The following is a 16,015-nucleotide window of genomic DNA, read 5'->3' on the forward strand; positions in this document are numbered from 1 at the left end:
CTAAAATATGGATATTTTTATGCTAAAATATCTTTATGTCATGCTAGCTTAAAATATAAATGTTGTGTGAGTAGCAATTTTCACTCAGTAGTGTAGTCTCTGATAGAGAACAGTGGTTACATTAGAAACCCCAGAGAAACACACAATTCCTTCTGTGTTGCAGTTCTGTGAAAGGATTGAGTACTGATTCATTCCAGTAGTGCAAGACTTACAAAGTGGCTTTGCTAAATTTATGCAAAGCTGTATGCTGGTTGCTTCTTTTAATCATGTTCATAGCAATTTTGTTGTTGTTGTTGCTAATCTAGGAAATTTTGCCTACAGCTGAAGACTGATTTTAGTGCAAAATACTACTGTGTACTGCTTGTGTAGATGTGGCCTGCATTTAGTCGAGCAAACATGACCAACATGAATAAACTTAACTTCACTGATGTGTTCTCTCCCAGCTAGTCATAGTCCCAGGTTTTCACAATTCTTACAAACTTTTAATATATGAAATGAAAGGTTGAGGGAGGTGATTCTCCCCATATACTCCACTCTGCTGAGACCCCCACCTGGAGTACTGCAGCCAGCTCTGGAACCCCCATTACAAGAAGCATGTGGATGTGCAGGAACATGTCTAGAGAAGGGCCATGAGGATGATCAGAGGGCTGGAGCAGCTCTGCTGTGAGGACAGACTGAAAGAGTTGGGGCTGTTCAGTCTGCAGAAGAGCAGGCTCCCAGGTGACCTTCTTGTGGCCTTCCTGTATCTGTAGGGGGCCTAGAAAAATGCTGGGGAGGGACTTTTTAGGCTAACATGTGGGGACAAGACTAGGGAGAATGGAGCAAAGTTGGAGCTGGGTAGGTTCAGAGTGGACATGAGGAGGAAATTCTTCACCATGGGAGTGGTGAGAGCCTGGAATGGGTTGCCCAGGAAGGTGGTTGAGTGCTTATCCCTGGAGGTGTTTGAGGCCAGGCTGGATGAGGCTGTGGGCAGCTGGTCTAGGGTAGGGTGTCCCTGCTCATGATCCTTGTGTTCCTTTCCAACCCTGAGTCTATGATTCTAAATAAGGTAAAAGAGATCTCATCATAAATGCCCCAAGATAAAAATGTTCACTCATTTAGCCTGGACAAATAAGAAAATAGTAACAATAGTAACAGTGAGGCTTCTCTTTCTCATGAAGCCACATGACTGTCAAATTGGGAAAGCAAAACCATTTTCACTATGAAATATAAAGTATAATTTACATGGGGAATGATACTTTATATTTCATATACTTCATATATACATGGAAACTCTTGCCCTTTGTAGAAAGGCATTTTCCTTCCCTAGTTCACCTGTCATCTCAGCTGCAGCACTTGCATATGCAAGAATCTTAAGTTTTCATGGTTATGTTTGGTTTTTTTACCTTGTGCTTTTAGCACTTTCATTGAGCTACTGCAGTCTGCAAGGGCAGAGAAGGGCAATGCTTGTTAAAGGGTCATGAAAGCAAGGTCATGCCACATAGCACGATTGGCATGCTTTTTTTATTGGGTGTTAAGCAAATAGATAATGTATACTGTTGATGACATTATTGAATAATACACACAGGCACAGAGATCAGTGTCATTGTTTTGTAGAACAGTTGCTAGAAAAGCATAATGATTTCAAACAGCCTCGTTCAGGTTATCTTCCTAGGATATTCTGTAAGTCAGCCTTCTGAAAGTGCTGCATGGTCCCCGTCATGTTCACTCTCACCACTAGAAGAGATGCAGCTAGTCAGATAAGGAATTTTGCTTTTCTCTTGGGATGTGTTAATGCTGATATTCAGTATCAGTATTAATTCTACTAGTACACTTTAAAACCACAGAAGTTCAGGAAACAACCCTTGCCAACTAATCTCATTTGCTATCACTTGAGCAGCAAGGGAGTTATTGCAAAATCCTAACACTTTGCTGCTCAAACAGACAGGATTTTTATGGCTCTCCAACTGAGTTTTGTGCCTACCACTTATTACAGAACAGTACTTCCAAGAGAGACTTGCAGCTGGTATTGATGACAGGCAATAAGATACCTGTCATCTAGCCTCTTGGGCAACCATTACCCAGGTGCAAACGTAAGCTACCAGATGTTGATTGGAAAGAAAAAAAAGGCAAGTGTTATTTGTCAGCAAACAAAAGCGCTTCTGCTTTGGTTTTGCATACATCAAATTTCCAACAGGGATCACAGGGTTAGCTAACCCACCTCAGAGATTCCAATTTTAACAGGCTGTACTGGGAACTACACATTCACTGGTAGAGTGTGGGGAAACCTCTGCTGAAATATATAAGAAAGTTTAGAGCTGCATAAATTGGTGACTTGGAATTTGCCACTCACCTTTTTCAAGATTGAAATTAGATTGCACCTGGGCAGGTAATGCTGCTGAGATGCCCAGAATGTGCCTTCCTGCCATTCTCTGAACACATGTTATCTCCTCACTTGTGCTGCTTCTTTCTGAGGGCATATAACAGGAAACTCCCAGCAGGACGTGGCAGGCATTGTGCAGTACTGATTCCACACTTCTGCAATTTTAACTGTGCTGCAAGATGGTCAATAGGTGCTGACTACCGGTACCAAATAGCACCTGGGGGTGGTCTTTTGGTCTTCTATCAGTATGACAGTTGCAAACATGTTGTATTCAACAGTTTGTACTAATACAACAGTTGCAAAGATGTTGTATTAAACAACAAAGTCTTAAAGGGTGTTTAATTGCACAAGACGGCAATAATAGCTGCCATTAAGGATATTCCTGATTAGAATGTGGCTGAGATGACAACAGAAGAATTTCTTGTTCTCTACAAGAAGCTAGGGTCATTTTACTGGATCTTGGTTTTCAGGAGAGCATGAAGCAGAATGCTCACCTGTTACTGCTTTTGGGATTCACGGCTGTTTAGTGACAGGACCAATAACTTTTTCCTTAGCTCTGCAGTATAAAACCGTAAGATGACTGAGCTCACACACTGCACTGACCATGCCTTCATCAAAGCTACCAGTAAGACAGGAGTAATCTTTCACCTTATTTGAACTGTCACTCTAATCTACAGCCAGTAAGTAACTATGTGGTAACCAAGGGCTGTAGCTTAGAAGTGAGTAAACAGTAAATGCTGCAACCTTGTTAAATCATGAAAAATTTATTTTCATTACATATATATGAAGGTAAAGGATGTCAGTAAATAGTGTTTTGAACAAGCATTTCTGACATGAGCCTGTTAGTGGAGCTAGGCTGAAACTTAAAGTTAGTGTTTTGCCTTTATTTAGTAATTAATTTCTAGTGTGTATATACAGAATTCATTCTCCTGTTAGAATACCCAACACAGTAATATTGCAACATTTACATTCTTCATATAAAATGGTGTCATGTACATTTTCTGTTTGATGTAGATACATAAATATGTACAAAATAAACATTATTGTAATTCATATATTCAGACCAGGTATTATTTTAGCGACATCAAAAGCAGATGCACACAGAATCTAAGTGAAAATGGTGGAAAATACCTTTATGACATTAGTGACCATTATTTGCATATATGAAGTAGTACAGATAAAGGCTCCCCTTTCAAGCCTTTTGTGGGCATCCAATAACTTCAGTAAAAACAAAAGTAACTGAGAAGCATAAGTATATATATATACACACATGTGTCATGATCAGATGGTTTACCAGGGTCCATCTTGATCACAAACAGGTAACAATGTAAAACACATTTGTTCAGAGCATAAAATATTGCACAAGAGCAATTTCTTTTGAGGAAAGTAATTCCTTTGTGAAAAGCAAGAATGCTTCTTATGCATTAAAGAAATGGTATGTTTGCAGTTTCTAAACCAAGGAACATTCAGTAATACTGTCAGAACTGTCATCCATCAACTTCTTCCCAGCCTGTTTTATGGCAATGCTATGGCATTAGCAAGATTTGGCAACGAGAGAAGGCAGATTGACGGCACATCTTAATTAGCACTGTCCAGACCAGATTCAGTAGCTACCTATACCAGCTGCTGGATAGTTACCATTATCTGACAACTTCACCCTTGAAGAAATATGTAAGTCTTCAAATCTAGTCACAGTGAAAATCACACAGTAGTAGAGTAAGATTCCGTTCTCCTCTGCTTGGAAACCATCTTGTCTGAATTTCCACTCTGAAGGGCACTTTCCTCAGTATCACTGTCACTGCTGTCCACGACTGTGCAATCCAAAGCCATCTGACCAGTCCTCCTGTGCAGATGAAAGTTCACCCCACTCTCCTGTATGGAGTTAGTTATAAAATCTTCATCAGAAGAATGAAATGATTCATCATCTCCTGTGAAATGGTTGACGATGTGAATCCCATCAAAAGTGGGTTGGTCTGAGAAGTCTCTCTGGCCTTTTAGACATTTGATCTGTTAGAAAAAGTGAAAGATAACAGTTAATCAGAGCTGAAGAGAACAGCAGCACAAGCCCCCATATATCCAAGAAGGGTCTCATTGAACTCCTACTGAATTAAATCAAATGCTAGACCTAGGAGAAGCACATTTGATGACCACTTTGAAATTCACCTGGAATCAGTGTAAAGTGATCTCTCACTTCTGGCTGCCCAAGCAGAGACCTTGAAAGAATACCTTAAGTAGCACTTGGAACATTTCAAAATTCTCCTTCTACCCCCAAAATATTTCCATCTTCAGGGTCAATAATCAAGGTGCCTTGAACTGCTAATGACCCATTTCTCCAGGCTACCTGCTACAGCTTTAATATCTCCACAAGGATGGTTTATAGTTGGTTTGCTTTTTTTTTTTTTTTTGGTCAGCATTTTTGCCTTCATTTCCTACTTCTGTAGCTCCATTTTTGCCTTTATCACCTAGCTTCTCACTTGAGAAAAGCTTGAGAATCCCAAAGAGCAGGGTCCCAGGTGAATACTGCCAGTTCAACACAGGCACAGAAAAACAAAAGAGAGAATATGCTTAGTTCTGTCCACACTTCAAGTGCGTGAGTGTCCTTCCATAGTTCAGACACAATGAGATTGCACATAAAATACAAACATCTCTTTGTATGGCATAAGTAGACTGCATTTTCAACTTCAAGAGAGTATCAAACAACTGCCAGATCATGGAGACATAAGAAAACAGGATAAATTAAACAGCAATGTAGAGCAATAAACTATTACAACTATTCATTCAAGCTACTCAAAAGTAAAACCTGAATCTCTGAAGTCTGACAAGCTCCCTGTTAAATTAGTGAAAATAACTGCAAATCATGGAAGACGTTTCTGAGTCTTTTTTTCCCCCCTACAATTTCCTAAAAGCTAGCAAAAGGAGAAACTAACTTAGGGTCAGTTTGGTAGTCTGAGAACATTAAGATGAAAAAAATCCTAAGGACAGAGGAAAGCATTAAAAATGCTTTAGAGAAACTCACTAATATCACTCTTAAAGTTTAAAAACAAAGGTGCACCAAAGGCTATTTTAAAAGGACTTTTCATAGTAACAGACACTCAGAAAAGTAGGAGAAAGAAAAAGGCTGAAGAACGTCTTAATCCAACTGTCTTTAATGTTTCAGAAATCTGAATAAATATTCACTTTGATGAAAAATAGTGCATGTAGGTCCTTGATATTGACACCAACAGAAGACAGTTACCAATCCATTTGAGGAAGAAGGAATCTATACACTTACGTCAGGCTTGTGCAAAAGGTAAGAATACAAAAGGGGTTTCAAAAAGATCACAAGAGTCAAATCATGCTAGCAGTCATCAAATCTGCTGTTAACAGCATGTAAAAGCTCCAGTGTTTAATGTGTATCAAAATATAGGATCATAGAATCAGTCAGGGTTGGAAGGGACCACAAGCATCATCTAGTTCCAATCCTCCTGCCATGCCCAGGGACACCCTACCCTACATCAGGCTGGACACAGCCTCACCCAGCCTGGCCTTAAACACCTCCAGCCATGGGGCCTCAACCACCTCCCTGGGCAACCCATTCCAGGCTCTCACCACTCTCATGGTGAAGAACTTCCTCCTTGAGTCCAGTCTGAACCTTCTCATCTTCAGCTTTGCTCCATTCCCCCCATGTCCTGTCACTCCCTGAAAGCCTAAAAAGTCCCTCCCCAGCTACTTTGTAGGCCCCCTTCAGATACTGGCAGGCCACAAGAAGGTCACCTGGGAGCCTCCTCTTCTCCAGCCTGCACAGCCCCAACTCTTTCACTCTGTCCTCATATCTGTCATGAATGTGAGTACATTCTGTGGGTCTCAACTTTAGTTGCAACTACACACTAATGTTAGTTTTTTGTATTTTCTTCCTATACATATAGGCTGCAAATGTTTTCTGCTTGTTTAAAGTCTCATGCTTGCAGAGTATATAACATCTGACATAAGCTAAACTGGCTTATGCCAAATGTTAAATACTGGACAGCAAAACATACCTGGAATAAATTTTCACTAGCTTATATAGCTAGACAAAGTCGGATACAGAGATCCTCGTGTTATTTACAATCATTATTCCTAAAACTATCCTGCAACATGACCAGATTAGCTGCCACATGAAGTTTTCAAAACAGTTATCAACTTTAGTCACAAGGAAAAACCAAAACAAGAAAAACCAAAACAAGAGAAAACAAACAAAACAAAACTCGTCAATGTCTCTCCACTCTCACAACAAAAAAAACCCCAAACACACAACCCCTTTGCTGTACAAGTCATTACAAATTTGGTATTAAAGTAACAAATTACCTGCATTAAGGTCTGAACAGTTAAGTCATCAGGTCAGCCTGAAATTATAAAGCTGATACTCTGTTGTTTTGAACTTTCAGAAAGCCAAGCTGATGACCTCAACTGTTTACCTGAAGACTTCAACACATGACACCTTAATACCTGGATGTATTCAGGTAAAATGACAACACCATGGTTTTGTGGTTTAAGACAGCAGCATTTTCAAACACCAAATTAGAGTCTGTGTTAAGATGCTATTAGTGAAAAAAATAATCATGAACAGATTTGCCCATTCCTAAACATAGTCTGGGAAAAGAGTGTGCTGTTATTCTAATAAAAGGATGCAAACCTGTGACCTTCCAGAAACTTCTGACCTGCAGCTTTACATTTGCCTCTCTATATTCTCAATTACTTCTCACATCCAAGGAGAACCGTATTTCTGGGACAGCACATGAACATAGGGTATAAAATGAGACAAGCCTATCAGAGGTCATATAGTTCCATGTCTCTGTCTGCTCGAAAAATGGCCATTCCAGCCAGAAGCAGAAACACATGGCAGCACAGGATTTCTCTGTAGTATAGGGATCCACAGGCTGGATAGCAACACTGCTGAAAAGGACATAGGAGTCCCTGAGACCTAGGAGGCTAAACATAAATCAACAGTGTCCCAAAGTAATGGCAAGGGCTAACACTATATACTGGGCTGTATTGACAAGATCATAGCCAGTATGGTTACACAGGAACTAGTTCCTACCTGGCACTCATTAAGCTGCATCTGGTCTATTCTACACTTTATACCTCACTCCTTCAGTGCAAATACTCATGAGTAGATTCAGCAGAGGGGCATCAGGACAGTTAAAGGAGCAGAAGCTTACGCTTACTCAGTGAGATGTGCTAAGAGCACAGGTAGTGGGATGCATATTACTGTTCTTATAGCAGCTGTTTTGAGTTTGGGAAACTGAAATGCTTTGCCCTGCCAAAATTACTGCACTTCTTGAAAATATCTTTTGAATGCAAATGCCTTCATGTTAAATGTCAGTACATTAATTCATCACAAGCATCAGTACATTAATTCATCACAAACCCTACTTTTCAGCAGAACGTTCCTTTTATTTCACAATTGGAAATATGTCACTTTTATCTTGTAAATACTTATTAATTTTCAATTGAAGGCAGAATCTGATTTGGATCTTGATCTTGTTGGGTTTTTTTTTTAAGCATAAAATCTGATGAAAGCAAATAATCTCCAAGAAATCAGAAGTATCCAACAGAATAAGTTGGGAACAGCTGCTCACTATTTTCAGTTTTGTGTAATTTCAGAGCTGAAAATATTTCAGGGGCACCTCAATCTAATATTTGTTCCTGAGCATTTTTGAAGGAGCCTGATTATCAGCCACTTCTGTTGTAGCTGAAAAAGGCTGTGTAACACCCTGCAGACAGCACACACATCACTGTAACTGCATACTAGGGGTTGATACCAGCTTAAGGCTCTAAACCAGGGGTTTCTTAAAGTGATGAGTTTGTACTCTCACAGAGAATCTATCAAGTGAGGCGCTGTGCTTCTGTGACTGCTTGAGCTAGAGTTCTAGCTCACACATAAGAAGTTTCTCTGTTCCAATCTTTTTTAAGTGGAAGTTCTGAGAGGAGAGGTGAATATTGTTGGGATATGCCATATAATGGCAACAATGGCTAAGTTAATATAACTTCATTGGAGCATCAAGAGCTTTATGTCTGGAAGCACAGCTTGGATCTTCCCCTTGCTGCTGTCTTATCCCGCCGCTGTCTTGGCTGCTGCTGCTTTTGCTGCTTCAGCACCGCTTGATCCCTTCCCTGTCTTCCTTAAGGTTATTCTATTTCTGAAGTAGTTTATTCTCCTTATATTGTTATAAACTATAAAAATTACAATTTCGTTTTTCCTGACTTTCCAAAAATCCCTGTAGTAGTGAGTCAACCGGGAGAGGGATCCACCCTAAGCCAGGACAGCTTCTAACAGAAGAAGCAGTAGCAGTGTCCTACTGGTTCTGGGCAATATCCATCAGCCTAACATTGTCTCCTACAGTGACAATAGGACTTCTGCGTTGTTTTGTTTTTAAAGCAAAGCATGTGAGTATGACCAGCCTCTGCAATCCATTCTCTTCAGATTCCCAAGCACCCACTGACTTGTCCATAAAATGCTGTAGCAGATAGAGTGCATCTCTTCCCAGCTGTTTCAGCATAAACTGACATTTTTCTTAGATCTGCTGTCCACTTCCACAGCTTCCTGTGGCAGTAAGCTCCAGAAATTACTTTGTTTTAAACTAAACTCCTACCTGCTTCAGGAATTGCCCCTGAAATCTGGTAACACAGGAGCAAGTGGTGAAAGGCAGTTCTGCAGTCATGATTCTAAAATGTGTAACACCTCTCTAAGCTTCCCAAAACAGAGGAGTCAAAAGATGTTTTAGCCTCCCAGTGCTCAAGACCACAAATTGTTTTAGCTGCTCTTTAACTTCCCCACAGACCTTTAAACTCTCTGCATCCATTGCCAGGCACAGAGACCAGTCATGCACCAAGGTTGTGTAGTGGCAGTAAAATAAAAACAACTTGATTTTGCTTTTGCCTATACTTCCTACTGATGCTCAACATAGTCTTGTTTGTTTTGGCTGTTGCTGCACACTAAGCCAATGACATCAGAGGACCCTGAGGCAACTCCAAGATCTCTTTCCTGATTTGTAGCTACCAATTCCGTGTTTGTCATTGCGTAGATAATGGCTTAGATTTTGCAGTTAATTGATTAACCTTCTTTACATTGAAGCTCATCTGTCACCTTTTTAAGGGACACATCTTGAGATTCCTGCTATCAGTGTTTGTATTTGAATGTTGAAAGGGAGCTTAAAGCAGGAGGGAAAGTTCTATGTCAAGAGCTTGTAATTTGTGTAGTCATATCAAGATAATGGAAAATCCAAGTGAGGAGGTCTAAAGGGATGACCATGTGGACCCAACTCAAAAACCTCCAACCCCCATCCCAAACCCGAGTTCTACTCTATCCTTACCATTCCACCTGGAGTAAAAAAGAACAGCCCTTTTTCTTGCAGCTGTGTTGAGCAGAGACTTGCATCCCAAAGTCTGTCACTTCTGTTCTCTTTTGTACAAAGAGCCAATAGTGGTTAAAGCCTTTCAGTTTCGGGTCTGTCCCTCCTTCATGTGAAGGGAACTAGACCTCTGTCACCCCGACAAGTGACATTCAAATGAACCTTGGCTGTTTCTTACTGCTTCAGCTTTGCAAGCATCTCAAATCTGATCACATCTGCAGAAAACCATGCCTGGTAAACCCACAGGTTTTGCTTTTAATTCTCAAATCCAGGTCATATTGCCTAGATGACTGCAGCTTCAACCCACTTAAGTACGTTCATGTGGTCTTCAGAACATTTCCAAATGTGAATAACATAATGTGACCAAAATGTATGCCATCATTATCCCCTCAAAGCCAGCTGAATCAAGATCATTATTATGTTTGCATTTATATCCCTTCTTATGCCTAAGGAGTTCAGCACTTTTCAAGACAGATTACCTGCTACTGGTCAACATATGAAATTCAATTGTACATACCCTTAAGAGGTAACAGTGTCTTGTCACAAATTTAGAAGAGCTGAAAAAAGGCTAACAATCAGATCCTTGAATCTTAGAATAAGTCTTCTTACCTGATGTTGACTGCCTCATCAAGTCAGGCATGAGGGAGAGATAGTAAAGAGAAATGTAGAAGTTTTAGTACAATTCAGAAGTTCTTCCATGTTAAATCATAGAATAGTTTGAAGCTTGCTGATAAATGTTTCATCTACTCGTGGCAGGATAAGCAAGCAATGCACAAGTGAGTAAAAATAGGATAAAAATACAACCATTGCCTTGGGTGAATAACAATAGTTTTGGTAAAAGACAGTATGTTAATTTTTACTTAAATAAAGACACTGAATTTATCTGTATTTTTACTTACAGCGAGAGGAATCTAGAACTCGGAGTTCCCTCTTTGTCTCCTTAGCAACAGTAGGAAGTCTTAGTAAGATTTCCTGCTTAAACCCCAAACATGATTCAAAAGAAAACTAGAATGTTGCTGAATGTATGATCTAACCACGCTTAGTTGAAGAGAAACAAGTCACAAGGTTTTTCAAATACCTGTCTATAATTCAGAAAGATATTGTCAATTTGGCAACATGAAGAAGTAAAAATCCAGTTTCTAGCCAATGAAAAATATCTGTCCTGACCTGTTAAACTGGAACCACCTTTAAGATGAATAAAAGCAATTTAATTGGAGTTCTTAATTCCAGACACTAACAGTCCACATGGCTTAGCACAGGCAACAAGCATGCTTCTTACTGCTGACCTTCCCATTGGGATGAGATCACTCCACTTTAGTACACTATCACGAATCTAAAATAACTCCTGCTAACCTCTTCTGGAAAAATGCTTGTATCAGAAAATGAAGCAGACACAGCAACTCAGATTAATGGAAAATACATTATTATTTGGGATACCAATATTAGTCCAGACATGTATTACACCTAGCAGAAGGCAGAAGCATTTCTTCTGCATGTGACGCAAAATGATCAAACAATTGTAAAGGTTTTGTCATGTCACTTTTTCATTTCTATGGACACAACCAACTCCTAAGATGTCTTAAGCTCTCTGAAGCCCATTTTTAAACAGACTATTGTACTTCCACAGTGAGCTACATTCATACTGAAACCGTTGCAGCATGAGCACTGCACAAATGGAGACACTATGAGCAAAATGAATAGTTGCAGAAACTAATATTAGCAATCCTTCACCTAGAACAATTCTTAGCAAGCTTAAGGGCTGAACAGAAACTATGTTTGTGTGGTAGCTAAATTTCTGCAACAGAATCGGCATCCTTACATGAAAGGGACTGCGAGGCATGCATGGATTGTGACACAACTAGGAGGACATTTTAATGAGAGCCACTCTTTATTAATCACCGCGTGTTAGGGGTTGGAAGGGACCCAAGGAGATCATCCAGTCCAACTCCCCTGCCAGAGCAAGACAATACTAACACAGATCACAGAGGAATACATCCAGACAGGCCTTGAAAGTCTCCAGAGAAGGAGACTCAACAACCTCTATGGGGAGCCTGTTCCAGGGCTCTGTGACCCTCACAGTAAAGAAGTTCCCCCTTGTGTTGAGGTGGAACCTCTTCTGCTGCAACTTACACCCATTGCTCCTTGTCCTATCACAGGGAGCAAGTGGGAAGAGCCTGTCCCCCTGCTCCTGGCCACCCCTTGATCTTCAAATGTGAAAAGTCTGAGATTAAAAGAAAAGCCTTAAGTATGGTTGAACATAGCCTGCAATAGTTTAATGCAAAACTAAACCAACTTTAAAGACATTCTTGACTTTCCTCAAGCACAAGATAGTTTTTACCCAAACATACGCAACAGAGAATAGTCTCTTAAGAGCCTCCTCAACTCTTACGGCTCTTACGTAAGGTTATGCCAACGATACACTGCATACAGGATGATCACATTCTTTGTTTAGAAACAGTGACACATTCTCCAAAGAATTTAACACTGAATTTGAAGGTGATGTGTTAAATGAGAAATGTCTGATGGCATTACAACAAAGCCCAAAACGGTGAGCGAATTTCCTGTTTCACTTCAGTTAACGGCAGGGCTTTTTTCTCTACAGCCTTAGCTACAAATGCAGCCATAAGGAGGATGATTAATTTGTAAATAACAGACATAATGTCACACAAGGATTCTTCTCAGAAATTAATGACTATTCAAGAAACCCAAACCAATCAGACCAAATGGATGCTGAATCCAAGAACTCCCATTTATTCTGTTTTTTCCCCATTACCCTGTCACTGTTAACCCTCCTGAGGAAGATGCCCTACCTAATACAAGAGCTCACTGCTTGAAAGGTAACAGCTGAGGGGGGGATTGTGTGGGCTTCTCCTCCCTGAAATCCAGATCTCATTCTGAAGCCATTTTGGATTCTCAAATGTTGTATTTACCTCTAGGGATTCTGAAACCAAATTAGATTAGAACACAGGAAATACATTATGCTGTCATTTATTGCTTTCACAAAGGTGTGTTTTTTCCTTTTAACTTTAAAATGTTAAGACTAAAACTCTTCTGGAAGACCTTTGAATCTTCTCATATTTCCTAAATATGCCCTGCTTCGGCCTAAAATCTGCCGATTTAGAAATGTATACAACAGGCAATTATATTCATAGAATCAACCAGGTTGGAAGAGACCTCCAAGATCATCCAGACCAACCTAGCACCCAGCCCTGTCCAATCAACTAGACCATGGCCCTAAGTGCCTCAGCCAGTTGTTTCTGCAGCACCTCCAGGGACAGCAACTCCACTACCTCCCTGGGCAGCCCATTCTAATGCCAGTCACGCCCTCTGGCAAGAACTTCCCTCTAACATCCAGCCTAGACCTCAAGAAATTCCTTCTAACATGCAGCCTAGACCTCCCCTGGCACAACTTCAGACTGTGTCCCCTTGTTCTGTTGCTGGTTGCCCAGGAGAAGAGACCAACCCCACCCGGCTACAGCCTCCCTCCAGGTAGTTGTAAACATCAATGAGGTCACCCCTGAGCCTCCTCTTCTCCAGGATAAACACCCCAAGCTCTCTCAGCCTCTCCTCACAGGGCTGTGTCCACCACTTTACAATGAGTTGTTGAAAAGTCAGGGACATAAGGAGAAAAGGAAGCACAATTTCAAATGCACTAAAATCTATGGAAAATTGTTTCAGAGAAGTTCTGCTACAATAACTCAGTATTTCACCTAAACTACAAATGTTGACACTTCCTGAAGTATTTGGGATGAGGGCTTGACATAAATGAAACAAAATTAGCTCAGTTAAGCAAAATCAAGCAGAGTGAAATTGCAGAGCATTAAGATATTGTCATTTAAGAAAGCAGGAAATGTCTAGGTCACGCTCACCAATAACATGAAGTGAAAGCACTTAGAAATACGCTTGCAAACTTGCTTCCTTTGCTTAGTGGTCAATAAAATCACTATGAAAATGTTCATTTCTCATGGAAGGTTTAAGGCATAATTTGATCTTCTACATCCTTTCAATGTGGAACATAATTTCCTCATCTCAAAGTTTTCACCAGTGGATGTTTCAGCCTGATAAAAATGCCAATTTTCAAGGAGCCTAGCAGTGACCTTTGACACTAAGTTGTAAGCCAGTTCTGTAGGATCCCTGTAGGAAAAGCCAAGCCACATTTAGCATGAACAGGACTGTCTGGGATCCACCTTAGCATATTAGAGCATTTATTTGGGACAGCAGAACAAAGGAAGCAGAAAAGAAATATTTTACTTTCATGGCAGAAAGGTTCAAAGGAGGCTGATTTGCAGTATCATTTAATGTTAGGAAGACAGTAGTACATACCTGAACAGACCTAGGCTGCTTTTAAAGGCTACCAGCCATACTGGTATGAAAAAGGAATAAACACAAATAGTCTCTGGACTGAGATTTTTTTTCCTGTTCATTTATAGTGAGATTAAAAGTAACAGTCATGAAATACTGAAATATTAGATGGAAGACTGGATGAGGCACTTAGTGCCATGGTCTAGTTGACTGGATAGGGCTGAGTGCTAGGTTGGACTGGATGATCTTGGAGGTCTCTTCCAACCTTGTTGATTCTATGGATCTATCTGCCGCGCTCATCATTAACTCTTCAGAATCCAAGCTCATGTATGTGATTAACTACTAAATTCTCTTGATAAAGGAAAGCTTTAGCCTGGGTTTTGAAGCCAGTACTTCTAAAAGGACAACCCAGAGTAATACACTGGTATGCAACCTGAAACATTTACCTTAACTGAACTTTACTGACTGTATAACTAGAGTTCAAACCACTGCAGCATGTCATAGGTGAAAAAGCAAGACAGCAGTATGAAATTTCCAAGAGTGAGTCACTTCAGGCTTCTGGGGTTTCTAAAAGCACTGAAATCTTTGGCCTCTGTTTTAAACTACCAGCTTCTCTAAGCTGTGTTCAGTCTCTGAGCAATACAAAATACTTTACAAAATCTCTATAAATGTCAGGAGGTTTAAATAAAAGTCTACTAAATAGCTTAATGCATTAAAATAAAGCTCACATCCTATTGCCCAGCTATTTATTTCCTATTTCTCTGAATGTACTCTTACATTTTCTGCCTTTTTATAAAAAGTTAGGTTTTTTGCAACACTCTGAGTTAAAGAGCACTTAAGCCAAAAAGAAATATGCTGTTAAATGTATGTTGTATATCAGTTTTACCACAGACAAGTCTGCTGTGTTGTAAACGTGACAAAGACTAAAAGTAGCAACAAGTGTTCAGACCAGAAGGTTTCCAGTGAATCAGAACAGGAAACCAATAAAGCGATCAATGGGAGGTCATGACTTTTTGATCACTGCACTATATGGTTTAAGAATCTGGTTTTGAACTAGGACTGTGTAGTCAAATCAAGCTTTGAAGTTCTATATGAAAATGTGTATTAGAAATAGCAACAGCACTAAGGAAGTAGTCAAAATTTAACACTCTTTTCAAGAGAAATCAGACACTGGTAGCGATAAGTCAGATTTTATCTACCAAGGGAATTTTTATAGACTCTGACAAGATTGCTGTAGTGAGTATATGCAATTCCAAAAAGGTCTGAAGCTGACTTAGCCCTGGGAAGTTTCATAAATAGGTAGTTGTTAGGTGGAAAGTTCCCAGAAACTCCTCCTACAAGAATTTCTAAAGAAAGTATTTATTTGGAGTGAGGACATAGCAACAAAAATATCTTACAACAGAGCATGATCACACTGAATGCACTGCAGTTACCACAGCCAAGGAACTACCTAAAACTCAATGCTCCTTCTCCATATAGCATACATTTATAAACAAGAAGAAGCTACTGAAATCTCAATCTTTAACTAGAAGGGTACTGGCTGATAGGGAGACTGAAAATGCAGCTATTACAGGCAGCAGTTACAGGAAATGATCTTTTTGCACTTTGTCCTTCTGAAGCAGGAATTAAACTCAGCATTTTAAAACAGACAAATCAACATTTATTTTTTGCCTCTGATTGCAGAAATTACTTCTGAGAGTAGTAAGAGAGAGTGATAAATTTCTGGGGGCGTTTCAACCACATATGCACTGTTTGCACTGCATATTAAGATAATTTTACAGAGGCATATTACAAGCCAGTTCACAGCATTCCTCTCCTCAGCTTGTTTCTCACACTCGTATCACCTATACATGGTTACAGCAGTTTACTTTTGCAAGGAACCTTTACTCAGATGAAAAGACAGGTCACACAACTGCAAAACTCAAGAGGAGAGAATTACTGCCATGAAAATGAAATAATTATCTATAATTAGTTTGCTTAC

The 16,015-nt window shown here is 39.9% G+C and overlaps 1 protein-coding gene across 7 annotated transcripts in view; it reads right to left on the reverse strand.

Annotated features, from left to right (window-relative positions):
- Positions 1 to 1,484: 1,484 nt before the first annotated feature.
- The window catches only part of EVI5 (ecotropic viral integration site 5), a 79,865-nt gene continuing 65,334 nt past the window's right edge, over positions 1,485 to 16,015 (reverse strand). For 6 of the 7 annotated variants that reach the window (XM_064148010.1, XM_064148004.1, XM_064148005.1 and 3 more), the window contains one exon: positions 1,485 to 4,369. In XM_064148010.1, coding sequence (XP_064004080.1) covers positions 4,064 to 4,369 — 306 coding nt within the window. In that variant the 3' untranslated portion in view covers positions 1,485 to 4,063. Of the gene's footprint in view, positions 4,370 to 10,341; positions 10,356 to 16,015 lie in introns of all 7 variants that reach the window. The other variant, XM_064148009.1, reaches the window with a different exon arrangement.

This window comes from Pogoniulus pusillus, chromosome 8 (genome assembly GCF_015220805.1).
Source record: "Pogoniulus pusillus isolate bPogPus1 chromosome 8, bPogPus1.pri, whole genome shotgun sequence".
NCBI classification, from domain to species: Eukaryota; Metazoa; Chordata; class Aves; order Piciformes; family Lybiidae; genus Pogoniulus; species Pogoniulus pusillus.